We start from the raw sequence: 23,249 nt of genomic DNA on the forward strand, positions 1-23,249 counted from the left end.
GAGCTGGCAAGCAGGTGGCGACTTGGAATTCGAAAGCTTGTCTAGATTTTGGGAAACTTTGCGATGTGAGCTTCAAAACCTTGAGCGGAAACAATGACAAAAAAGAAACTTGGATGTTTCACACTTTTTCTTTCCGATCGTATCACAGTACGACTATACTGGGTGCTGTAGCATGCTACCCCTTCGCCTCGCTAACATCTATGTCCGTGCTCAGTTAGGTAACAGTCTGGTTTCACCATGACAAGGCTGTTATTACTCTACGTCTCAGAGATTTGGATCTTTACCTTGCCACCAGTGATCCAAGACCTTCACGGAGGCACGAGACTCCCAGAATAGTAGAAAAGACTATGCCAAGGCGGAAGGTTCAAGGTGTGCGCAGAAGCGGGAGGCTTTCCTCCCGGTTCTGGATGGCCGTCAACAACCCCTTGCTCGTCCCAACTTCTCTGCCTTGCCACATGAGGTACCAGGATGTTTGGATCTCAGATCCCACCTGTATCTGACTATCCAAGTTGTTTCTTGTGCTCCCCCTACGCTACGCTGGTGCTCGAGCTATCCTGAGACAGTGACCCCTCTCCGGTGCTTCGATTTTCATGGCATGCCATGTGCATTCTGGAAGGATAGTGCCGGTGATATACGTCGTGGAACAGGCCTAGATTCATATATCCATCTTTTCTGTCCGACTTGTTATGGTTATACGCTCTCTTTCCCATATCCCCCAACTTTGACACTTCAATCCATGCTCTAGTGTCTAATTGCTTTTGTTCGGTCGTCTCTTTCTCTTTTTCATCCGAGTGCTTGCACTCCGTCTTTTCGTTACCACTGGACAGTTTGCTTTGCCGTTCGTTTCATTATACCCCTTTGGTTCTCTTGGAACTTCCCGTTTGGATCAAGTTCGCATCCCGATCACGAGTTGACACGAAGGACAAGCCATAATGCAGTACTCGGCCAGAAACCTCGTGGCCTGTCTCCTGGCCATCTGTATTCACGACACGCTCGCCACGCAACAAGCTATTCCAGTTCAGAGTTCCAGTGTGAACAGCGAAACGACTATTCCCATTGCGACATCTGCTCCCAGTGCCAGTGTTGCTCCCGACACCACAATTCCGGCAGAGATTATAGCCAGCAGCCAGGAAAGCATTCAGTCTTTGAGATCCATCGCTACCCCCGCTGCCTCAGAGGCTGCCGCAGGCGAATTGCGACCTCTTCCAGGCCTTGCTTCGTCGGTATGTTGGACCTGATGCCCCTTCAAGAGAGAATCGCAACTGACTTCTTATAGGCGGTGGATGGGGCAGCTACTCTGGCTAGTACAACCAGTGAGCTTATCCCTCTTGTCTCACAGATTTCAACGACTGCCGAAATATCAGAGGTATCTCCGGTTCAGTCCACTGAAGTGACTTCAGCTGCTATATCAACCGCTGGGTTGTCGAGCCTTGAAGCCTCGAGCACTGCCGTTGCCGAGGACCCAGCTTCCACAAGCTCTGTTGCACTCGAGACAACAACCGAGGACTCAGCTTTCCCAAGCTCTGTTGCACTCGAGACAACAACGACTGAGGCATCTGCGACCGAGACAGCCAGGAACGAAACAGCTGGTGCGGACGCGACATCGACCGCAGCCACCAACGGATTCCTCACCTCAGTTATTGCCGAGTCTTCAGCCAGCGCTAGTTCCGCCACCGCAGAGACCTCCAAAGCTGCGATAACCTCCCGCCCACCCGGCTTCTTCCCCATCACAAACAGCACTACTCCAGGAGCCAGCGTAGTCGGCGGAGGGAAGCCACATGGAACTGGCGCTGCCCTTCAATCGCTGGTCACCGGGATTTCGAAAAGTCCTTCTGGTTCTGGCGGTGTTCATTTCGGCAATTCGACACAGACTTCTGGGTTATCAACTGCAGCTCCAGCCAGCAGAGGCGGTTCAGGTAGCCTTACTACTTTGACCACCGTCTCGGATGGCATGACTCGGACGCTGGTGACAGCTATAACATCACAAACGTCAGGAGTTGCTCAGAATGCGTCGACTACCGCGACTACTCGATCAAACTCAGGAGCCGGGCGGCCCATGGATTTGATGGGTGGTGCTGCTTTGATTGCTGGTGCGGGGAGCGTGCTGGGGATGCTGTTGCTTTGAGCGGGCGATCAGCGTAGGCCCAGGTAGCGTTATGATTTAGTAGCAAATGTAAAAGAAACATTTTCAATCTTTGAATGCTAAGTCTTGAGAAAAGCGCGGCATGTTACATAGCGTACTGACACGCAAAGGCGTAACGTCAAGTTTTCAACTGCTACCAAGAAGTGCAAGTGCCCGGATGCAAGTTGTTGACCACTAGGACCAGATTGAGAGAGGTTCAGAGGTTGCCCCTTTCCTCCTTCCACAGCCGGAGGCGAACGGGCGATGTTCTGGTGAGTGTAGTCTAGGGTTGGTTAGGGTTAGATCAACCACCCTTTGCAATTCCCGAGGCCGGTCATTCTGCCGTCTTGGTCCGCCCAAATTGCAAGCTCGCGATAGCTCGCAGGGCAACGGAACAGAAGTTACCCCTCCCTCATGGTGCCACAAACGCGATAGTATTTACCAGACTTGCGCCTTAGCCCAGCTTTCCTGTCGCTGAAAGACTATTATCAACGCGCAAGTTCTGCGGTTGGTTAGGATCAACATTGGAACCCGACAACAATGGGCTGGTTTGATGGGTGGTTCGGAAGCAGCTCCAGCAGCGACGAGTCAGATCCCCTGGGGAAGCTCGATCCCAAGCTCCGCGAGTTCCTTGCCCGGGAGTCCCCCGTCAAGTACACGACTCAGCAAGAACAGGAACAGCAGCAGCAGCAGCAACAACACCAACAACAAAAACAACAGCAACAGTCACAAGCTAAACAGCATCTCGCCAGCGCTCCAGCGGCGCCCGTACCGACAGCGAAAGTACCAGCGACCGAACAACCACAACAGGAACAACAACAACAACAACCAGCTGTACCACGCGCCTCCCTCTACCAAGATGGCCGCTACGCGCACCTATGGAAAACCTACCGGCCGCAGTACGAGATTGAGGCCGAGACCAAGACGGACCACGAGAAGCTAATGGACGTGCTGGAAGGGTTCAAGGAGCGCAAGGCGATGATCGGCAAAGCGGCGCTGGAGAACTGCGCCGAGGAACAGCTGGACTGGAACAACTGTATGAAGCACGGCAGCTGGGCGGATCGCGCAACCATGTGCCGGGATACGGTGAGGAAGTTTGAGAGGTGCTATAATATGCAATCGGTATGTTATGCGTTATTACTGCCCTGTTCCCTGGGCGCAAGCTGTTCGAAGCTGGCAGTTTGTCTCTTATTGTTTTTCGATTAGTTGCTGACCAGTTAATGATGTTGAAGAAACTACTAAAAGCCTTAGGCTACCTCCAAACCTACGGCCGCTCGCCTGAAGTGGACGAGGACATCCAAATGCACGCCGACGCTTTGTACCATCGGATGCTCGACCAAGAAGCGGAGATCGAGAAGTGCAAAGCTGAGGGCCGTCCAGTTCCTGCGTTCCCCTCGCTGTTCGAAAACAGCACCTACAAAGTCCCCGTCTACCCGACTCAAACATCGGCTGCCCCTCAGTCCACATCAGCAGTTGGTGCAGGTACAGAACCAGGGAAGGACCCCTACGAACCAAGCCAGGCCATCGTGGAATCCTGGCAGGAGCAATTGGCCAAACTTCCGGAGCCGGAGCGCGCTGCGGAAGAGGAGGCGCTCAGAGCTGAGCACAGGGCCAAGGCGATTATGGCCAAGAATCTCCAGGAGTTGTGGAACGAGCAATCCAAGGAGAGAGAGCAACGCAGAATGGAGGGTAAGGAGACGATTGGAGATAAAATCAAGCGGGTTCTTGGAACACCGAACTATTGAAAGGGGTGTTTGACAATCCCGTTGGGTTGAAGGGGGATGTATTATAAACAACAGATTCCGGACATAACAGTACGACTTAGCCACCTAAATGTGGACACATCAGATTCACAAAATAACCTTGTCAAATTTATGAAGAGTGTTGCTGCGGATACTTGGGCCAGCTAAGGCATCGGTCAGTGATATAGTCCAGCAGGAGGTACTTGGACACGGTAGAGATATTGATTGACATGGAGATATATCAAATACCAAGTTCGAATCGGTGCACAACTGGCATCCCGGGCAAGACGATTTTGTCCAGTGGTGTCGAGATGCTATTGAATTGATGTACCCAATTACCTGCCCTCTAAAACACTTGCCGCTCGCTCCAAAAAAGCATTGAAATCCTTGATCTGCTTTAATGTCCCACCGCTGTTACCCTTGTTACACACCTCACCCGATACCCTGCTGATGAGGAACTCCAAATTCGCCAGGTCTGCCATCTTCTGCTCAGCCGGCAACAGTTCGGGAGCTGCTTGACCTCTTTCCACCGCAAGGTCTATGTCATGCATGGCAGAGGAGAGCGATATGTGTCGCTAGTAGCAAAAAAGAAGAGAAGGTCAGCAAGCAAACCCCATTAGGGAAAGGAGAGAAAAAGTGGATCGGGGCAAGAACTGACCAACGCCTCCTTACTATCCACCTCATGCTTAATCCGAATAGCGTCCATCCTCAACGAAACTTGATCTCTCTCGGCGCGTATCCTCAATATCTCCTCTCTCAATCCCAGCTTCTCCTTCTGCACCACCCTTACCCGTTTGCGCAAGGCGTGGAGCGTATCGAGGGCGATAGTACGTTCCAGTAGTCTAGTCCTCAGCTCCTCCTGAAACGCCTCCATGGTGCGAAACTTGGTCTTTTGTTCCCTCTTTGTTGCTGCATCATCTGCAGCTCGGGCTCGTTCCTCCAACCTGGCTAGAAACCCTGCGATGAGACCCTCGCATAGTTCGGAGAGGACGTCTATGGCGTTGACGCCGGCTCTGTTCGCAAATGGAATCTCGGCGTCAAGAACACTGGCATTTAGTTCGTCGGCATCGTCGCTGGCTCTGGGCGGCTTTGTAAAGCGCTGGACGGTAATCGGAACGGCTTCTGCTTTCTCCCCCTTTCCTTGGTCCTCTGCATCATCCTTCTTGGATGTTTTTCTGCTCTTCTTCGCCTTCGGGGTCTTCTGAGTCGTACGTCTGCGGCCTGCGGCTGCCGTTTGTTGCTTTGGTTGCTTCTGCTGTTCCTGGGGAGGACTCGATACCGGAGTAGGCGCGCGCTCAAGCCTTTCTCCTCGTGCTTTGAATGGCTTCTGTTGGGCCGTATCCGCTGGCTCGATTTGTCTACGGCGTCGCTTAAGCAGAGGCTCCTCCTCAGGTGGTCTTGCCTCTGACTGTGAGGAGGGCGCGGGGACAGCTCGTCTAGGACGTTTCCGGCCGAGAAGCTGAGCAGCTTCCTTGCTGCTAATTTCCAAGGCCTTTTCGGTGTCGTCTTCCTGGCCCCCGTTCTTCCCCTTTCCTCTGCTAGGACGCTCGTTTTCGACGCCGTCATTGGTACGCTCAGCACTGCGCGTATCTCGTTGTCTGTCTCCTGCCTCTAACCCTGGATCTCTGTCCCTCTCAGTTCCGCCCTGCTGCGCTGCTTTCGACGGCGAGGGCTCTTCGCCCAAGTCTTGGCTCGCCACACTTTCAGGAGGACTACTGCCCGAGAGTCTTGAGCTCCTCCGCGTTTCGGCCGACACCCTCCTTACAGCGAACAAATCCCCACTCTTCCGTGATGCCGCGCGCTCGAGCGGAGAAGATTGCTCTGGCTCTTGTTCGGTCCCATCATCCAACTCCTTTAGAACCTGCTGGAGTAATGCGCTGGATCCAATCACTGCGTTTCCAGGTTCGTCAACCCGTAATGGTCGACGCCTTCCGCTTCCGGGAGCATCGACCGGACTCTCGTCTACCTCTTCCGTCAGAGCAGTCGGCGAGACATAGCGAGGCCGGCGATGGGCTTTGGTTGCACTGCTTATTGGTTGTGGTGGGAGTTGCTCGGGCAATTTCAAGTGCTGATGCGACTGTGACTGAGCTGGGCTAGGATGTTTATCGACTATCGGCGATGTCACATCTCCTGGTCCATGGTTCGCCCGCGTAGGAGAAGTGCGTCGTAAGCCAGAGGAGCGTTCCCGAGTTGATCGCTCGCTGATGACGGTATGTGAATCTTTGTTATTGTGGGCAGAAACGTCGTTCGTGTCGGGAGAGCCCGACTGCGCAGACGCAGCTGAAGGGCTCGTAGCTCGAGGGTGCGGCGGCTGGGGCTGTGTATGTATCGCGGCTATCGACGTTGCTGATGGGGGGCTCCTACGACTCCTTTTGACAGACGTATTGGGCGTTGGACGTGTCAACACCTGCCCAGCTACAGGCTGTGTCTCTACTGTAGGAGCTGGAGCAAGAGCCGTGTCTGGCGATTTGGTTGGCGAAGACGCTTCATCGTGACCTGTGGGTTCCTCGGACGAGGGTTCCTCTACGGGCAGAGGGATCTCGAAATTGAAAGAGATATCGGCAACCTGATGAGAACTGTTTGGATGTCATTAAAAATCGGGAAAAGTCTCATGACAGAGATGACGCAGAAAGACAAGATATCGTCAACAACTTACTGCGCCCCGCGCATGCGCTCTTGCATGCGCTCCTGCCGACCTTGGCTCAGGTCAGTCTATTACCAATTGAAAGCATTCTGGACTGAGAGGCTTACTGGTCGCCATGGCTTCGAGAAAGGAATCAATCCTTAGCTGGAGCGGATCACATTCTTAGGTAGGCGTGGCAGCTGTCTTTTATACCGCCGACAGACTGGAGTGGCACGGGTGTGATGTTAGTGAAGAGAGGATCTTGAATAGAGGTAGTCGCAGGAGTTCAATTGACGGCATTGGAACGCGCTGGATCAATTGACAGACGCGATAGTACTGGGGTTGCACGGCTTGGCGGCAGTGGATGCGTTGGCAGGCTGCTCGCTGCTTCCCGTCCTTGCCTGGTGATGTCCCTTGGAGGCATCCCCCCGCAACCGCCGAGCTTCCAGAGGGTGGGTTCCGCCTGCACTACTTATCCTTGCGGTGGAGTGGCTGTTGCCAAGCACCACTTGACCCTTGAAGGCCCCAGGTCCCTAGTTCAGCCTCACAGTCACAGCAAAACCACAACCGAAACATCAACAACATCACCAGCCGGCATCGAATGATAACGATCTCATCAACGATTACTTCTAATTTATACAATATAATTACTTCTTCACCTCTTCCTGTGGCAGACTAAGCATCTGTTTTGTACATGGGTCTCCTTGTATTTTGTTGCTGATCTAATCTCGTCCTCCTTCCGAGGCTACGAACCCGCTTAAGTTCACCTCATCATCATCTGTAGGGTATCAATTTTTGCTCTTCCGCCCGCACATCATTGTGTAGTCAACTTCGGCACCCATTCCATCTTTACCTCGTCAAATATGTGGCTGTAGGGCCATTAGCTTGCATAGTTCTCTTTGACCGGATGGTCATACATACTTGGCAAACTCCTTCAAGGTAAGTGACCAGTCACCATACTCTTTTGCGAGCAAATCTTTGTAGCGGTACGGGATCTTGGCTGCAACTCCCTCAAAGATGGTGTCCCGCAAGGGGAAGATGTATGTATCCTACCTATTGTTAGTCACCGTCGCTACTTTTCACTGATGTGGAGATAGTTACCCGAAACTCATGGCCATCTTTGCAGCTCATCATGCCCTCGCCTGCCGGGTGTGTCAGGTTGTACCGAGCAGTTGTAATATCGATAAATAATCCGGACTCGGTATCGATCCACCTGGCGTCGATGACATTCAACCAGTCCGACTGGTCTCCGTTGGAGAAGTTAGGGTTAACCTCCAACATGTAGTTCCGGCCGGCCGGTAACCTCGGTGTCTTATAATGAAAGACGGACATGTTGTAATAGGTTGCTAGGAAATACATGCTGGCCTCGGTGACTTGTACATCGGCATCCGAGTCCCACGGCATGATCTGGGTGCATGTCAGTTCAAGCAACCGTCACGGGCGAAAAGGGTCAGCTATACCTGCTTGTTCCACCACCATCCCAGCAGACTACCGTGCATGAGCCAGGTCTCAATGCCTAGGTCTCTCATTGTCTCAAGGAATGTCCGGACAAGATTCTTCAGTGCTGCCTTTTGTTCCTGGTAGCCGAGCGCTTTCTCGGCAAACCTGCGCCGCCGTGTCAGTATCGCGAATACAATGCGACTGCCAGATCAACAGGAGGTACGTCATACCGGCCATCATAGTGTGGGTCGAAGCTACGCGGTGATTGTACGTTAGCCGACGAGCTCTGCTGTTTATCTGTTAACAAGTGGTGTTTCTCTTACGTTGACTCGTCTGTTTGTTGGTCAGCGTTCTGTTCTCAGCATGATCCAACCGCGAGTTACGGCATAGGGTCTGATACCATGCAGTCCCAGAGACAAGCTCATTGAGAACTTTGGACACTTTGGCGGTGGTGCCTTCTTGCTGTTGTGGGTTCACCTACGGAAATATTTTTGAGGAGGATCTCCAGCCTTCCCGTTCATGTCCTTCTGGCCGGTCATGCCCATTACCGTTACGGCATCTTCGTGCTCTATAGGCGCACATGTGCTGAGGGGAAAAAGCGTCGTTACAATGAGGAGCCAATTTAAGAGCATTTTGGCCTGCCCTTGAGGATCAAGACAAGGGACAAAGGATATAACAGGAAAGATAAAAAAGGAAAACGAGGAGAAGGAATGGAGAAATGAGAGGTTGAAATCGGAAAGGTGATACAGAGATTATCTATGCTGTTATCACAAGGGCAAGGAATGTCAAGGAGTGTTACGGCTGTGATATCCGTGCCTCTGGTGGCATGGCTTGGGTACCTAAGGGATTGGGTTGGCGGGTAGGTACACCCACGGCTCATGAGTTTCGTATATCTGATTGCATTTGCTTGTCAAAAGGTTCGGTATCATCGGTGTTTCCCCGATGTACATGTCTACTCATGACATGGCCCCACACATTGGGGAGCCAAGACAGCGAGATTCAAATACTGGTGACGCGTCCCATGTTCGGGTATGTAAGAAGCAGCAACCGGGGCTCATCGGGTCAGGAGACAAGAGACCAGATTCGTCTGGCGGAGACCAGAAGACGAAAGAGGGGGGAGATAAAGCGCGGAGGAAGTATGGGCGATGCGTCTGAGGTGGGCTAGGTAGTCACCTGGGTTGTATCCGTCATGTCAAACGGGATGTGAAAGAGCCGCAAACTTGTAAGGATTCAAGTGAAAACAATACTTCTACCTTCCATTCAAGGCAAGCAAGATCGGGAGATGAGAACTGCCAGGCACAACAGCCCACAGACCGGGAAGCAGGGACGCACCGTCTTGAGCTGGGTATCCCAGCTCAGCTCTTTCCTAGGGTTCCAACCTCCTGAAACGTAACGAGAGAGCACACGACATCACGACGGCTAGTAGTTAAAGGTACCTACCTCTAGGCTCAACCGATACGTGCCATACTTTCCGAATGTATTTCACTCAAATTTACCCTGTGTCCGAAGGAAAAGGCATATGCATGATCAGGACTCCGGGACTTTAGAAGTCTGCCTGCTTGTGCTTTCCTGCTGGTGTCCAAGGTCCGATCAAAGGTCAGAATTATCAAGCTCTTTACCCCAGATCTGCCAGAAAAGGTTTGATATCGTCAATCAATGGAGGTTAGGAATGACGCCAGCTTGGTTGTATCCTCTGTCCGGCACAGTCAAGTCTCTGTCGTACGTGGCCCATGGCGGTAGGTACAATATGTAGGGTAGACGAGATCGAATCTTCATCACACTTACCGTCTATCGATTGCTCAGGACTGAACTAGTGCTCCTTCACCTTAGTGTTTGGTAGCTCTGCAAGCGAGCATCGGGGAACTTGGACGGCACTTCTCGATGACCACATGCGCACAGGTAAGATGCGCCAAAGTTGAAGAGAGGTCGCGCCAGCGATCAGCGACGTCTGGATCCGAACAAGAAATTGTTTTCTCAAAATATCGGTTCACAATCTGCAGAACCTTTCAGTAGATGACTTTGTCGCTGAGAAGAGACAAAGAGTGCTGATATCTACGCGCGGAGTTGAAAGATGACTTGGGAAAAGCGTCGGGCTTCAGCATGCGGGCTGGCCGCTGTGTGCTTGTGGAAGCTTGTTGTTCCCGAGGGCCGACGGCCCATGTAGCTTACGTGTACACCCACCCTCCGATGAATGGTAACGGCCCGCCTTCTGGGGAATGCGCGGCCCAGGCGGATCATCATTTCCATTCAAAAGGGGCAGGCAGTCACTTGCTATTCTTTCAGAGAGATGGAGCAAGGAGTGTTGTTCGCCTTATTCTATGTCGCTTTCTTCTCTTTCCATTCCACTTTTCTCGATTCATGTGGTCCTTGGGAATCGGCCTTGGGGTTGTCGTCACGTCAACGTATCGGGAGCGGGGAGAAACAAACTCAATCATCGTCGCGCGAAATACACTAGTGTATCATCTCATAACGCCCGAGAGACCATCTTGATACGTCCCTCTTCTATGGTCTCAGAAAAGACAACAAAGTCATCCTAAGATCGGGTGTCGAACTTCCTGAACTTAAAAGTCTGTGGCAAACAGGGCAAAAAAAAAAATAAAAAAAAAAATTAAAAAAAAAATGAGAGCAAGGAAGGTAATTGGGACCGCCAGATTTCCATCTTTGTACTTTCCATTCCATCGTGTAGTTGATTAAGCACCTTCTAGCTACTAAAGAGCGCCCACAAACGATACTAAAAAGAGTGGGCATTTAGAGCCCTGCTAATTGGGTACAAAATTCCCTCCTACCAATTTAGGCCCCTATAGGTAGAGGTATAAATCCTACCTAGCCAATGTCTTTGTACTTTGCAGTTTGAAGATTTTATATGGGAAAACAATTTCGGCCGCTCGTTCTGCACTTTTGGGAGGTTGCACTTTTAGGGTTGATCCTGTACACTATACCTCTATGCCTAGAGGTACCATTTTAGGGGTTTCCATTGCATAGACCGCATATCTCTAGGTAGTTCATCTGGGCTTGGATTTTAGGTGCTTTGGGACAGGAAAACTGGATAGCGAGACTTCGCAGTAGCAGACAGGAAGCCACCGCGAGCCTGTCAACGTGGAGTGAAGGAAGTAGAAGGGAGCAGAAACAATGATTGTAAGATGCCCTGGTCACTAGGGAAGATTCCCGTCGTGCTTCGATATCTCCAACAGTGCAGGGATGTCAAGAGCTGCCTTCCCCTCAACGACTCCGAAACCGAAACCAAACAAACGAGCGTCAACAAATCGAGAGCTAAGAGGTCTTACCGTTACGTACCTCTCTGCATTTGCTGTGCCTTTTAGCTCAGCTGTGCATACTCCTCCTACCTACCTATGCCTAATTCGAGTTCCAGCCTCCCGAGCTTCAATTTCCTACTCTTTCATGAACCCTTCTCTGGCCGCTCTTGACAAAACAACTTCCCGCAATCGTCGTCGCCGCACCTAGTCGACAACACAAGCAAACAGAGCAAACCCCGCAACACCCCCAGGCCCGAGCACCTCTACGGCTTGCTCCACTGAGTCCACCTCCACTCGGGTATAAGTGCAGTACGTGATACGTCACTTCTCCGGCGAACGTCCGGATTAACTTGAACACTTTTACGTTCGACCTTCTTCTTCCTTCAACCCCAGAGAAAACATCTATCTGCTAGAAGCTTGACACGAAACCACTCCAGCGCGAGTAGAGTGCCCGTCGCACAAGATGGGATTTTTAGATATACACGGAATCAGCGTAAGTATTAGAACAGAGCCAGACACGGCACCAGCATCACCACAGCGGCACGAAGCGCTCCATATCCCCGATTACCTCGAAGCCGCATAGATCACGGGAAGCTGACATGTACTGGTAGATTTTCAGGTGGGCGGCTGATCTATCTCATCTTATTTCAAAATGCATCCTCCTATACTCCATCCATCGCAATAGGAGCGCTGAAGGTTATACCCCTCTCTTTTTATTGACGCAACTACATCCCTCCAACTAACACTGGCCTGTAGGCGTGTCTCTCATCACACAAGTGTTCTATACGCTTGTCTTTATCACGCGCTACACAGACCTTTTCGGCGAAAATTGGTGGGGGGGATTTTTAGACTGGTGGAATTTCCTCTTCAAGATCTTCTACCTCTCTTCGTCATTCTACACCATTGCAGCCATGCAGTTCTTCTTTCCACGGACCCGCGAGCGAGAGAAGGCCTGGAAGTTCGGCGCCATCATACTGGGGGGGAGCTTGCTCCTGTCACCTTTCGTGATGATGATCGGTAAGCCCAAGGAGGATTGGGGTTTTCGAGAGGTAAGTACACCATGCCGCTACGTCTCGCCCTTCCTCCCTTCCATCCTACTGGTTACTTACTAGTCTCTTTCCCCTTCTCAGTGGCTCTGGGTATTCTCCCAAATCCTCGAATCCGTCTGCGTACTTCCTCAACTCCTCCTCCTCCGCCAGACCACCGTTCCGACCGTCATCACTTCGTTATACATCGTGTTCCTGGGCTCCTACCGCGCCCTCTACATTCTGAACTGGATCGTCCGCGCGCTCGACATCAATGGCCGGAAGCCTGATGGTATCTCCATTGTCTTTGGCCTCATCCAGACAGCCCTATACGCCGACTTTGCCTGGGTCTACTGGACACGCCAGCGTGTCAAGCTGCGGAACGGCGGCGTTGTCGACTCCGATGACCTGCAGCGCGGGTGGCTTCTCACTCATATCTTCGGCAACAAGCGTATCACTGGGGAGCACAGCGCGGATGACGACGAGGAGAGCGCCCCTGCTCTAGGAGGACGACGCGGGGTCAACGGTATTGGCATTAGCAACGGAAACAGCCGTGGTTCGGCGCCGAGATCCAAGTGGGGTGCTCGTGGTATCTCAGTTAGCGCCGATGACGGTGTGCTTGATCATGAGCAGTCGCTGGAGGATCATGGAGTAACGGAGGCCCTGGATCCGGACGCTAAGATGCACGATCCGGATGACTTGGCGAGAGCCCTGGATGACGATGACGATGGGTCGCCGTCGCGGGCAGGAGGTTCGGCGCCTTTACTCGGTAACTCGAGCGACAACAAGAACAACAATGACGACAGGAGGGATCATGATAATGCTTGGGCTGATGACTGATTATAGGGTGCTAGGAGGCATGGAATACGGAATGACTGACGTTTGGTTTGACTCTTACGAATGGTCAATGGGTTGATGGATCGCTTTTTTCTTGGGTATGGACTAGGCATTATCAGTATTTGGTCATATGGACGCCCAAATCTTTTTTTTGTCTGATGCCAAGGTTATTATCAGGAAGTGACGGCCAGGAAGATGCCGGTGGTTTCAACATCACAAAGGAACCAGTTTCGCAATATCACCAGGTGAACAAGTTGGGGGGCATATCCACAAAGACAGAGGACTGATATGGCTGTGTTTTACATCAACTTTGCAATGTACAGGTCAATCTTGTTAGGACGGTCGGAAGCATTCTTGATGTGTTACTGAAGTCTATATAAGGTTTGAAAAATAAGGCCTTGATAGAATAAATTTATTCAAGTTAGGTCCTATGTGCAATACTTCTCTCTAGAAGACCACCACTCTACTCATCCTGTACAGAAAGCTCCCACAACGCTCTCAATACCGCCAACCCCCCGCTTTGTGTTTCCACCGTCCTGCCCCTACCGCGAGTATTCGGATCACCATCATCCTCCACTTTCCGGCTACACTCCTCAGCCACGTTAAGACCCGTCTTTTCCGACCCTTCGCTCAACTGGCAGCTTCCAGTCAACGGACGCTGCACATTGCTGTCCCGATCTTTATAAATCACCGTTGGGCCTCCTGGCCCTCCGCCTCCGCCTCCAGGCAGCAATTTTCCTGCCGGAACCCACTCGGAAGTCTGCGGGACCCCTTGATTCCGATAATCAATGACTCGCTCCATAGGAGCCAACGAATTTCGCCCAAAACGGAGCTCAGATGTCTTGACGTTCAGCAAACCAGCTGTCCACCACATACCAAACTTGCCTTGGCTGTCCCTGGTGCGCGCTGCCGCATGCGCGTTGTGCTTCAGCCAGCCGGAATACCGTAGGCAAGCTGCTGAGTGCGCTTTTGCTATGCTTTTCCAGAGGTCAGGACCGGGAGGTGGTGCTGTACTTGTCTTTGTTGTGTGGCGTAGTTGTGGTTGTTGGGTGATGGGTGAACAAAACGCAGTAAAATGGTGCATCCAAATCCCCTTGAAAGTCTGCGCATCCTGCGAGCACTCGCCCTTCGCATCGCAGACCTCTTCAAGGATACCCGCCCGGCCCAAGCCGCGCCAGGGCGGGAGCTCGCCTGGCTTAAGGTTGTCGAGGTCATCAACTGGAGAGTCCCGCGCCAGGTCCCAGCCGGTCGCTCGGATGACGTTTTGGATGAGCGTGTGGCCTGCCTTCAGGTAGGATGGATCGGGATCAACGCTGAAGAGGTTCCGCTGCCCGGTGAGAAGGACGCCTTGGTTGTAGGTGTACAACATCTCGTCGCGCTCGTCGCACTTGGTATTGTTGCTGCCGGAGGAGTAGCCGGAGATGTGGAAGCCGTCGGCGTAGAGGCCGAGTTCGTTAGTCATGTTGGAGGAAAGCAACCAGCTGTAGGCGTCCAGCGCGGCGGCGAGGTACTTGGGATCATGTGGGTACCATTTCTTGTCTCTTGAGTGACTGGGAGACCTGGGCTGCTGGCTATGCTCAGAAGAGATGAAAGGTGAGTTGTTCTCGTCCCCAGGGAAATGGAGGTACATCATCACCGATGCGGCGATGAATAACTCATTGGTGATGGCGTTTTTATACGGCAGCAATCGAGGGTTCCAGTTCATCCCTCCGCCACAGAGTGTCGTATCCCAGCCAGCGGCTGCCAGCTCCCAAAATATCCTCGCTCGGTGAGCAAACGCCGGAGTCCACAAAGTCCCGTGCCAAGTACGATTCCGTAACGTTTCTGTTGGAAACTTAACACCATTGCCGTCACCAAGGTCTGACGGCGGCCGGCTGGATGTACTGCTATATCCATCAACAAACTTGGTGGTATCGAGCCAGCCCAATACAACCCAGAGCATGTCATCAAAAGCTTCCTGGCGGAGTGCAAAGATGTTCTGGCCGAAGTAAAAGCCGATCAACTGGGAGAAGTAAAGAGAGATCGTGTTCTCCGTTGCTGACCACCCCTCTGAGATTTCGATCCCCCTTGACGCCGCTATCTCGAGGCTTCGATGTAGAGTTTCAAGTGTACCGGCAATGTGTGTCCCTAAGACAGCAGCGGTCCAGTCGATAGCAGAGGGCCATGTGCCAACCCATGGCTGGAAATAGACTTCTTGCATGACATCGATAGCGTTCATCATCTCATCGAATAACGTCACGTTGAAGACGTAGTCTCGTCCTTTGACGATAACCGGATCATCTTTCCCCAGGTGACGAGGTAGGAATGAGAAGGACTGTTCGGCAGCGGAGGCAGCCGTGACTAGAAAAGCCACTTTGGCCCATTGGATTAACATGTTGTCGACCAAGCAGTAAAATGATGAGGTTCAAATAGTGTCCAGATCGGTGGGCACCAGGTGGCCGTAAACAGATATAGTCGTTCCCAGGGTCAAGAGACTGCGAGGATCCAACTCCAGAAATCCCTCGGGACAGCAGTTCAGTTTATACACTTTCGGGTTCGTCAAATGCGAAAGAAGCAAACAAGCGAATCGAGCGCCTACAACAGTCAGTTGTACACTAGTTGCCCATTCCGCCAAGATTGTTGGTATTCCCTCATCGTGAACTAGGTAGAGCTCATGATCCACGAAGATCCGCGATGATCCACGAAGATCCACGAGACAGATGTGGATGATATGTGTCTCGGAATCACCCAATGCAACGAGAAGTGGGAGGGTGGTAACGATTGAGGATGAGCTTGGTCAGGACTTGGGAAGTGAAACTCACGGCACGGGGCAAGAAAATGGCAAAGACCTAAAGGCCCTCGGCGAAGACTTCAAGTAAAAGTTGGAAGTAGCTATCGGACTGGATCCAACTCCAACGACGACGAGGGGGGAGAGTGTGGATGCGATCGAACCAGCCAACCCTCGAGTGGGTGGGCAAGAGTAGAGCACAACCTGAACAACCAACAGTCATGGGGATTCATCCCTCAGTTCAGGCTGTGTGTATGCCAAGGTCAGCTTGCCTGGTCGACACACCAACAAGACGCTGCCAGGTGTGGCTGTCGTCGAATCAGTAGCCATCTTGTTCCAGTTCCCTTGAAGCTGAGCGAGGTGAGCCAGGATGTAGGTACCCTTGCACCAATGGGTGGGCGGCTGTCCCTGGCAGCTGGCAGTGTTCCTGAAACCGGCAACGGGTGCCTGTCCGGCAACGGGCGGGTTCTTTCTCTCGCGGAGGGCGGAGCACCTCGCCGAGGGGCAAGGGAGCTGCCTGCCGGGGCGATTTTGCCCACTTGCACCCCCGTGCTCCCCACGATGCCCTGTCTGTGCCCAGTTCGAGGCCCCTTCGACTTATTCCAATCCGAACCCCAGCATGTGTCTCGAACCTCAGACACATGTCTGTTCATTCCGCTATGTATTCGGTATTGGCAGCAATAGATTAAGCACGGATAAAGTGCTCCATGTTCCAAGTAACTTGTAGCGGACGACCTTGAGTCTGAAGCTCGGTACATTTGCTTATAGGCTGAATATATGAGGTACTGAGGCAGAAGATGGCTACAGTTGCAGTTCTAATACCCACAAGAGCGTAGCTAGAAGACATACATCCCGATGACTAGGTACCTCTGTCTATCAATCTCGTCGAGAAAGGACGGTACATTTGGACGTTTCGAAGCGTACGGAAAAGCGCTCAACTCGGATAAGCAAGCAATAAGCTGCGTGTTTACCGATATCGGAAGCTTCATTGTTGATTCCTATACGACGGTACAACACAATTCACATTATCCTTACGGGATATTGAAGCCAAGAGGCAAGTAGAAACTGACGCTGTCGTAATTGAGGTTCAAGGAGCTGTCATTGGAGATTTTATTCAAGGGAGATGAAGTCCCGATTTTCATGACGCTTTTTTGAGCAGCAATTATTTTTCGTGAATAACATGAAGAGACCATCCACATGTTCGCAACACTTAACCGCCTGCCTGTCGCTTCTTCGCTGATATGGTATACAAAACAAATGTTCCACCCGTTCTCCCAAAAACGCCTGCTTGAAAGCCAAAAGACTCTCGATAAATCACCCAAACCCGTCGCCAAAACGCCATCTAACAAGCCCCAAGTAACCCCCTTGTCATCAAGTCAGCCGATTATCGTTTCCCGATACAATGTCGGGGTTCCAAACGTCATGGTCAAAGCCCGTTCTACTCAACGAAGTGGCGCTCAAATTCGCTGATGAGCTTTGGTGTGATCTCGTCGCTACTCATGCCCTCGACCTCCCAAAGGACGCCCTGGCGCGCATAATGTTCCAGGAGAGGCTCGGCTGTTTCCTGGAACTTCTTGTACCTTGCAAGATAAACCTTCTCGTCGTCATCCGCCCTGCGAACCAAGGGCTCGCCGGTAACGTCATCGACACCAGGGACCTTGGGTGCATTGAATGTGGTGTTGTAAACCCGGCCTGACGGTTCGTGGACCCAGCGTCCGGAAATGCGCTCAAGGATAACGTCGACGGGCGTCTTAAGGGAAACGACCAGGTTGATGGGAACGATCTCATCCAGACGCTTAGCCTGGGTTGCCGTGCGCGGGAAACCGTCCAGCAGAAAAGAATGGGCGGGGTCATTGGAAAGCTGAGACTGGATGAAACCACGGGCTTGCGCTGGCGAGGAGAGGAAGGCTGCAACTTCAGCATCGTCTTGGAAAGGATGTGCCCCCTCGGCGCTGAGGGCCGAGGAAGCAAGCGTCAGGACGTTGCCGGCAGGGTGAGTCGAATTAAGCCATCCGCGCTGGGTGAGCTCGTTGCTAATGAGGCGGAGGATAATGTCATCTGATACCAAACCGCCGGACTTCATGACACTCTCCACTTTGATACCTGCGCGTGATAATCAGCATTGGATTCAGGACATAAATGAGGGTGTAGGGCGTACGATAGATGATCGCGGAACCCAAGACTCACCGAGAGGAGTCCGTTGCTGGACATTGTATCGAAGCAGATCTCCCGAACTGATGGAAGACAGTTGAGGAAACCGCCGGAGAAGGCGTTCCGACTGTGTTCCCTTTCCGACACCAGGCGCGCCAACAAGGATGACGCGGGCAGCTCGCCGTAGGGCCATTTTCCGGTAGGTTGCGGCTCGTGAAGGTGAATTGAGCGAGCGATGGAAAACAATGCGTGCAGAAGAGAAGACGGGAGGAGCTGGCAACGAGAACACGAAAAACCCCCGGGCAGCAGATAAAAAGAAGTTCCGCGGTGGTACTTGTGGCCCCAATGTCAGGTTGATGCGAGCGCGGATGCGGGGAACGGGCGATGATCGGTGGCATGCAATTGCGTACGCAGGCGCTCACAAATCAAGCTGACTCCATAATCCAGTCACTGGAGTTGGAGCAGGGCCTGGATGGAGCAATATGGATTGAAATCTGCAAGTGTGAACCCGGGGCCCTGCACTAACAATGAGCCCAAAAGAGGGAAAGCGTGAAAGCGAAACCGTGGGGATTTGGGATCGGTAGCGGGTCGGACCTCAACTCTTACCAAACGCCATGGAAAGCTTCTCACGTACTAGTGTATAACCAGAAAACCTGATAAACGTATTGACCAGCCGAAGCAAAACGTTATATGTATGGCTTCGGACATCCAAAGAATCCTCGACAATGATACCACAAGCCGTCATTGTAGTTAGAAAAACAAAATAAAAAAATAATAACCAAAGTCCTCGTGGAAGAATCAGCTGCCCCTGTCATGCCAAGTTCTTTTGACTAGTATTTCGCCCCTCAACAAAAATCATGGGCGTTGAGATTCACCCAGCGACACCCATAGGCTATCTATTGTGTGAATGTACCAAGCAATCATTAGAACGGAAACGAATGAAACAAGAAGAAAAAAAATAGTGCGCAACTCTGTTTCACGCTGTCCTGATTACGTTGTAGGTATTTACAGCCAGCGTGTTTGTAATCTCCCTGAGACGAACATCCTCAATTTCAGTTGATCTCATTGCCGGTCAGTACAACCCCAAAACCAAGAGCGATCGGCCGAGGTAACGGGTCAGCCTGAGAAAACCGAGAGCTGTCAGAAGCATGTGAATTGTGATTGAACCGATAGTATGGAAACTCGTTTGTGCACCATCTCTTCTCTCATTCACAGACCCAGAACTAGGGCAGAATTCTTCATCTTCTCGGCTTTCCAGGATACTGCAAGAAAACTTCGACTGTACATAGGTGTGAGCTAGCCAATGCTGGCCTTTAAGCAACACCAGCTGTAAGAAAGTGAAGTGGGTGTTGCTCTCACTAACGTCAAGCATGAATCACTTATATGTAGTATGTACTTGGCACATCACAGATAATTCCGCTCCAGAGAGAAAATGGACAAAAAATTGGGTTGACTGACCATTGACAAAGCTGGAAGCTTCAGAGCTTCCAGAAGTTTGCCAGTCCCAGCGGTAGTCCAACGTCCACATCGTTTCCGTCACCTTGGCACCACCATATCGATAGTAACAACAGTGTACAGCAGTGTAAAGAAAGCCCCGCGCTCTCGACTCCTCAATTCTACCGTTGTCTTCTCCATGTCTACACTACCAAGTCATGCACGGCACGCGACAAAGCAAGTGCCGTTATCACCAATGAGCATATCACGTTGAGAACGTGGAGCATAATCGTTGATGGAGCTGTTTCGCTGGTGAGAGCGTGGCAAGTTTGAGAGCCAGTCCATTCTCCAGTTCGTCAGTGGTTCGCTGCTGGCTGCAAAAGCACGAAATGCGTTGGCCCCTTTTGGGCTGCTTCACAAGGGGTCCGATTGTGGGGAGAAACGCCCGTGCGAGTTTAGTGCATTACTCGAAATCACGTGATTACGGACAGAATGCGGAACTTGTAACCAGACTGTGATGTTTTAGCTAGATGACTGTGTGGGGCTGAGATATAAGTCCTTTAATAGCTGAGTACTTACCTGCAGTAATCATCCTACTTGCTGGAACTAGCGGCTGGGAGCCAGCACAAAAAGGGATAACATAATGAGTTACTGAGAGCCCGCTTTGAGGGTGTAAGCTCAATTGAAGGCTCTGATACCCCCTGCATTATGGCACTCATCCGATTTTGCAACTGAAGAGTTCCCTAGGATCATGTTACATGTACTGCTCGTTGGCCAAATAGTGTCCCCTTGTCATACTGAGATTCGGGGTCCGATGCCAGGAAGCTCGAGGTTCCTGAGCTGGGGAAATACCATGCACAGTGAGAATGCTGAAGACGCCACACCGTCACTCAGGAGAAGAGCACAGTTCGTTTACCCAGCTCGGCCACACCGCGCGCGTGCCGCCTTCGTGTTGGCTTGACCGCCCACCGGTGGGTTGCGGGTGAGCGGCCGAGACAGCCATGGACAGCGCAATGCAGGCGCGAAAAAGGCTGGAATTTGATGTCACCGAATCCATCAATATCGATCGCTCCAGGTCTTTCTCTTTGCTGACAGACAAACCCGGTCCCGCCCCTTTTGCATTCTGCTCGATCTCTCCATCCCCTTTACAACATCTCAATTAGTTCGACTCTTGTCTATTCTACACCACCAGACGACCATCGACACTCCTTTTCTCGACGTGATTCCGCCTTTTATCCGAACTCTTCCAGCACCTGTACATCCCGCCTTTCGCAACTGTCAAGGGGGCGAATTATTTACTCCGCCGTTATCGCATTCGCATATCGCTTCGCCCAGCAAACCCGTCTACCATACTCTTTCACTCCAGCAGCATCTCTCATTTGGCATTGTGAACAACAATCGTTCGAAAACCCGCAGCACGCCGCTTCTCAGAAATGAGCGCCTCATCTACAGTCGCCCGTAGGGCCTTGGTCGTGAACCCATTTCTGGGTGCCGGTAAGACTTTGCCCGACTACGCGCTTTTTGCGCCGTTGTCATTGGACGCCTGCTAATCTGAACCGCATTCACCAGGCGTTGCTCTACCGAGGCAAGGTCTTCTAGCCGCATCGACGCTTCTTGCGCGCAATTCGCGGCACATCATGCTTAACAACCAGACTTCTGCCCTTGTTTTTCCCGTCCGCCCAATTACCACATCTGGAACCAGCACTCATGGATCGGGGCCGCCGGCCGGACCCCCGCCTGGCTTCAACGCGGAGGAAGCTAAGAAACCTCTTCCCAGAGAAGCCGCGACGCTTCCTGTTAAGAGCAAGACCATCGCAGGCGAGGTGCAGGAGGTGACTAAGAAAACGACTGAGGCCTTGGCCGGGACTGAAGCGTCTCAAAGCCAACTTGCGGAACAGAAGCAGGCTGGCGCCGAAAAGAGCGAAGGAAAGAAGGAGGAGCCCAAGTTGACCCTGAAACAAAAGATCAAGAAGGAGGCACAACACTACTGGGATGGAACCAAGCTGCTGGCTGCCGAGGTTAGGATCAGTTCGCGGCTTGCGATCAAGATGGCGGCAGGTTACGAACTGACTAGGCGAGAGAACCGCCAACTCCGGAGAACTGTTCAGGACTTGGGTCGCCTGGTTCCCTTTTCCATGTTCGTCATTGTGCCATTCGCCGAATTACTTCTCCCTGTTGCGCTTAAGCTGTTCCCCAACATGCTTCCCAGCACCTACGAGGAACAGAAGTCCAAGGACAAGAAGGCGTCTACGCTTCGGGCCACCCGGAAGGAGGTTAGCGACTTCCTGCGCAAGACTATGAAGGAAACCGGTCTCCCGTTGACGCAGGTTACGGCGCAAAAGGAGGAGTTCAGTAACTTCTTCCGCAAGGTCCGGTCTACCGGCGAGAAGCCCACTGCTCAGGACGTGATCAAGGTCTGCAAGATCTTCAAGGATGACTTGACCCTCGACAACCTGTCCAGGCCGCAGCTCGTGTCCATGTGCCGCTACCTGAACCTTAACACCTTCGGCACCGATATGATGCTTCGCTACCAGCTCCGCCACCGCATGAGGCAAATCAAGAGAGACGACCGTGCCATCAGCTACGAGGGCATCGAGACCTTGTCGGTCGCTGAACTCCAAGTCGCGTGCGCCAGCCGTGGCATCAAAAGCTACGGTGTGTCACCTGCCAGGTTAAGAGAGGATCTCCAGACTTGGCTGGATCTTAGACTTCGGGAAGGTGTTCCTTCCACTTTGTTGGTGCTGAGCAATGCCTACATGTATGGCCAGACCGATGGCGAAGTTTCCAGCCAAATTGAGGCTCTAACAGGCGTTCTGTCCTCGATCCCCGAGGAATTGTTCCATGAGATTGAGCTTGAGGTTCACAACGCGGAGGGCGCCGCCACGAATAAGCAACGACTTGAGGTACTAAAAGAGCAGCAAGAGCTGATCGACGAAGAGCTTCAGCAAGATCAGGAGAATCAGAAGACTGGCTTTGCCACGCCGAGAGATACGGAGGACATTGACGAGGATCATGAGAGGCACATGCAGGCCAAGGCTGACGGTATTGAGAAGGCCCAAGTTAGCGAGGCGGTAGATGCCGAGCAGGAGGCCCTCACAGCAGCCCGTGTTGACCAAGCGGGGGAGCAGAAGTCAGAGAAGACTACGGAGAAGTAAGCAAAATGTGAACGAGGAAAGTTTTTGGGAGGAGTTTAAGCGGGTGCCGGCAATTCGAATTCACTTCGACGTCCATGGGACCTTGGAATTCTCCTTTGTTGGATGTTTTGGTTGCGGGTATTTAGCAGCCCTACGGTTCGGGACGGTGTAGGCTTTGTATGGTTAGGCATGGAACAGGCACCGGCGAACCGCGACGATGGAAGAATCAAGGGTTTTTGTTGCATTCATGTCACATGGTTTGCTACTTTTTCACTCATTCTGGACAGCATGCATAGATCATGATATAACATATACTAGACACAGGAACGCATCTCAACCAAGTAGAAACAGCAAGCGATTGCACCCCAAAAATCATGAGATGACCGGCGTTGTGAATGCGGACAAAGACTAAATGTAACACTGTACTGTAGAACAACTACCGGCGCCCAGGTCCATACTGGCAAGTAGGGGCGCTCAGGGCGATGAGGTGAAATGGCATATCACTTCAAGGGATGTCGCCAAGATGTCAAAGATGCATAACTTGAGTACCGTTACTCGATAGAGGTATTTCCAAATTCATGGACGGTAGAAACACGGGACGCAAGGGCGGCATCACCGAAACAGGTAGGCCCCGTACACTATGGTACCTTTAGACTAGATGTACTCGCAGGGTTTCCTCTACATTCGGGCGTCATAGCAAAATGCCTACTGAAATGTTAT

General features: G+C 52.0%; 8 protein-coding genes across 8 annotated transcripts; 4 read left to right on the forward strand and 4 right to left on the reverse strand.

Annotated features, from left to right (window-relative positions):
• Positions 1-2,394: 2,394 nt before the first annotated feature.
• Positions 2,395-4,174, forward strand: B0T23DRAFT_66484 (uncharacterized protein). The gene is made up of 2 exons (XM_062841612.1): positions 2,395-3,244; positions 3,355-4,174. The coding sequence occupies exons 1-2, from the start codon at positions 2,663-2,665 to the stop codon at positions 3,865-3,867; spliced, it is 1,095 nt and encodes a 364-aa protein (XP_062695081.1). The 5' UTR covers positions 2,395-2,662; the 3' UTR covers positions 3,868-4,174.
• B0T23DRAFT_66468 (uncharacterized protein) lies at positions 3,764-6,713 on the reverse strand. The gene is made up of 4 exons (XM_062841610.1): positions 6,616-6,713; positions 6,521-6,560; positions 4,523-6,440; positions 3,764-4,439 (listed from the first exon to the last, which is right to left on the reverse strand). The coding sequence occupies exons 1-4, from the start codon at positions 6,623-6,625 to the stop codon at positions 4,200-4,202; spliced, it is 2,208 nt and encodes a 735-aa protein (XP_062695082.1). The 5' UTR covers positions 6,626-6,713; the 3' UTR covers positions 3,764-4,199.
• Positions 6,714-7,024: 311 nt separating this feature from the next.
• On the reverse strand, positions 7,025-8,559 carry B0T23DRAFT_437571 (LicD family-domain-containing protein; the record flags this gene model as incomplete). Its single annotated transcript, XM_062840631.1, has 6 exons — positions 7,025-7,356; positions 7,409-7,536; positions 7,589-7,894; positions 7,948-8,092; positions 8,158-8,224; positions 8,409-8,559. 6 exons carry the CDS (start codon positions 8,557-8,559, stop codon positions 7,302-7,304), a joined length of 852 nt encoding a protein of 283 aa, XP_062695083.1. The 3' UTR covers positions 7,025-7,301.
• A 1,619-nt stretch (positions 8,560-10,178) lies between these two features.
• Positions 10,179-10,547, forward strand: B0T23DRAFT_372782 (uncharacterized protein). Its single transcript, XM_062836752.1, has one exon. The coding sequence runs from the start codon at positions 10,246-10,248 to the stop codon at positions 10,462-10,464; it is 219 nt and encodes a 72-aa protein (XP_062695084.1). The 5' UTR covers positions 10,179-10,245; the 3' UTR covers positions 10,465-10,547.
• A 1,308-nt stretch (positions 10,548-11,855) lies between these two features.
• Positions 11,856-13,440, forward strand: B0T23DRAFT_372785 (ER lumen protein retaining receptor-domain-containing protein). Its single transcript, XM_062836753.1, has 2 exons — positions 11,856-12,230; positions 12,312-13,440. The coding sequence occupies exons 1-2, from the start codon at positions 12,093-12,095 to the stop codon at positions 13,044-13,046; spliced, it is 873 nt and encodes a 290-aa protein (XP_062695085.1). The 5' UTR covers positions 11,856-12,092; the 3' UTR covers positions 13,047-13,440.
• On the reverse strand, positions 13,441-16,910 carry B0T23DRAFT_410364 (Six-hairpin glycosidase). The gene is made up of 5 exons (XM_062839399.1): positions 16,660-16,910; positions 16,356-16,467; positions 16,096-16,323; positions 15,841-15,871; positions 13,441-15,383 (listed from the first exon to the last, which is right to left on the reverse strand). Exons 1-5 carry the CDS (start codon positions 16,797-16,799, stop codon positions 13,507-13,509), a joined length of 2,388 nt encoding a protein of 795 aa, XP_062695086.1. The 5' UTR covers positions 16,800-16,910; the 3' UTR covers positions 13,441-13,506.
• A 150-nt stretch (positions 16,911-17,060) lies between these two features.
• B0T23DRAFT_66791 (P-loop containing nucleoside triphosphate hydrolase protein) lies at positions 17,061-18,593 on the reverse strand. The gene is made up of 2 exons (XM_062841613.1): positions 17,998-18,593; positions 17,061-17,913 (listed from the first exon to the last, which is right to left on the reverse strand). Exons 1-2 carry the CDS (start codon positions 18,152-18,154, stop codon positions 17,249-17,251), a joined length of 822 nt encoding a protein of 273 aa, XP_062695087.1. The 5' UTR covers positions 18,155-18,593; the 3' UTR covers positions 17,061-17,248.
• Positions 18,594-20,391: 1,798 nt separating this feature from the next.
• Positions 20,392-22,896, forward strand: B0T23DRAFT_410366 (LETM1-like protein-domain-containing protein). The gene is made up of 2 exons (XM_062839400.1): positions 20,392-20,889; positions 20,965-22,896. The coding sequence occupies exons 1-2, from the start codon at positions 20,829-20,831 to the stop codon at positions 22,548-22,550; spliced, it is 1,647 nt and encodes a 548-aa protein (XP_062695088.1). The 5' UTR covers positions 20,392-20,828; the 3' UTR covers positions 22,551-22,896.
• The last annotated feature ends 353 nt before the right edge of the window (positions 22,897-23,249 follow it).

This window comes from Neurospora hispaniola (genome assembly GCF_033458365.1).
Source record: "Neurospora hispaniola strain FGSC 10403 chromosome Unknown B0T23scaffold_2, whole genome shotgun sequence".
Taxonomy (NCBI): Eukaryota; Fungi; Ascomycota; class Sordariomycetes; order Sordariales; family Sordariaceae; genus Neurospora; species Neurospora hispaniola.

Bases quoted from the DNA above. Each gene is read 5' to 3' on its own strand.
- B0T23DRAFT_66484 (XM_062841612.1), top strand. From the start codon at position 2,663: ATGGGCTGGTTTGATGGGTGGTTCGGAAGCAGCTCCAGCAGCGACGAG. The intron at 3,245-3,354 runs GTATGTTATGCG...ATGATGTTGAAG, and splicing joins GGTGCTATAATATGCAATCG to AAACTACTAAAAGCCTTAGG.
- B0T23DRAFT_66468 (XM_062841610.1), bottom strand. The intron at 6,441-6,520 runs GTAAGTTGTTGA...ACATCCAAACAG, and splicing joins GAGCGCATGCGCGGGGCGCA to TTCTCATCAGGTTGCCGATA. The intron at 4,440-4,522 runs GTCAGTTCTTGC...TTTTGCTACTAG, and splicing joins TGGATAGTAAGGAGGCGTTG to CGACACATATCGCTCTCCTC.
- B0T23DRAFT_372782 (XM_062836752.1), top strand. From the start codon at position 10,246: ATGTCGCTTTCTTCTCTTTCCATTCCACTTTTCTCGATTCATGTGGTC.
- B0T23DRAFT_372785 (XM_062836753.1), top strand. From the start codon at position 12,093: ATGCAGTTCTTCTTTCCACGGACCCGCGAGCGAGAGAAGGCCTGGAAG. The intron at 12,231-12,311 runs GTAAGTACACCA...TCCCCTTCTCAG, and splicing joins AGGATTGGGGTTTTCGAGAG to TGGCTCTGGGTATTCTCCCA.
- B0T23DRAFT_410364 (XM_062839399.1), bottom strand. From the start codon at position 16,799: ATGAAGCTTCCGATATCGGTAAACACGCAGCTTATTGCTTGCTTATCC. The intron at 16,324-16,355 runs GTGCAAGTGGGC...CCCGGCAGGCAG, and splicing joins GCATCGTGGGGAGCACGGGG to CTCCCTTGCCCCTCGGCGAG. The intron at 15,872-16,095 runs GTGTGTCGACCA...GAGGGCCTTTAG, and splicing joins CACCTGGCAGCGTCTTGTTG to GTCTTTGCCATTTTCTTGCC.
- B0T23DRAFT_66791 (XM_062841613.1), bottom strand. From the start codon at position 18,154: ATGGCCCTACGGCGAGCTGCCCGCGTCATCCTTGTTGGCGCGCCTGGT. The intron at 17,914-17,997 runs GTGAGTCTTGGG...TATCACGCGCAG, and splicing joins CCAGCAACGGACTCCTCTCG to GTATCAAAGTGGAGAGTGTC.
- B0T23DRAFT_410366 (XM_062839400.1), top strand. From the start codon at position 20,829: ATGAGCGCCTCATCTACAGTCGCCCGTAGGGCCTTGGTCGTGAACCCA. The intron at 20,890-20,964 runs GTAAGACTTTGC...CGCATTCACCAG, and splicing joins GAACCCATTTCTGGGTGCCG to GCGTTGCTCTACCGAGGCAA.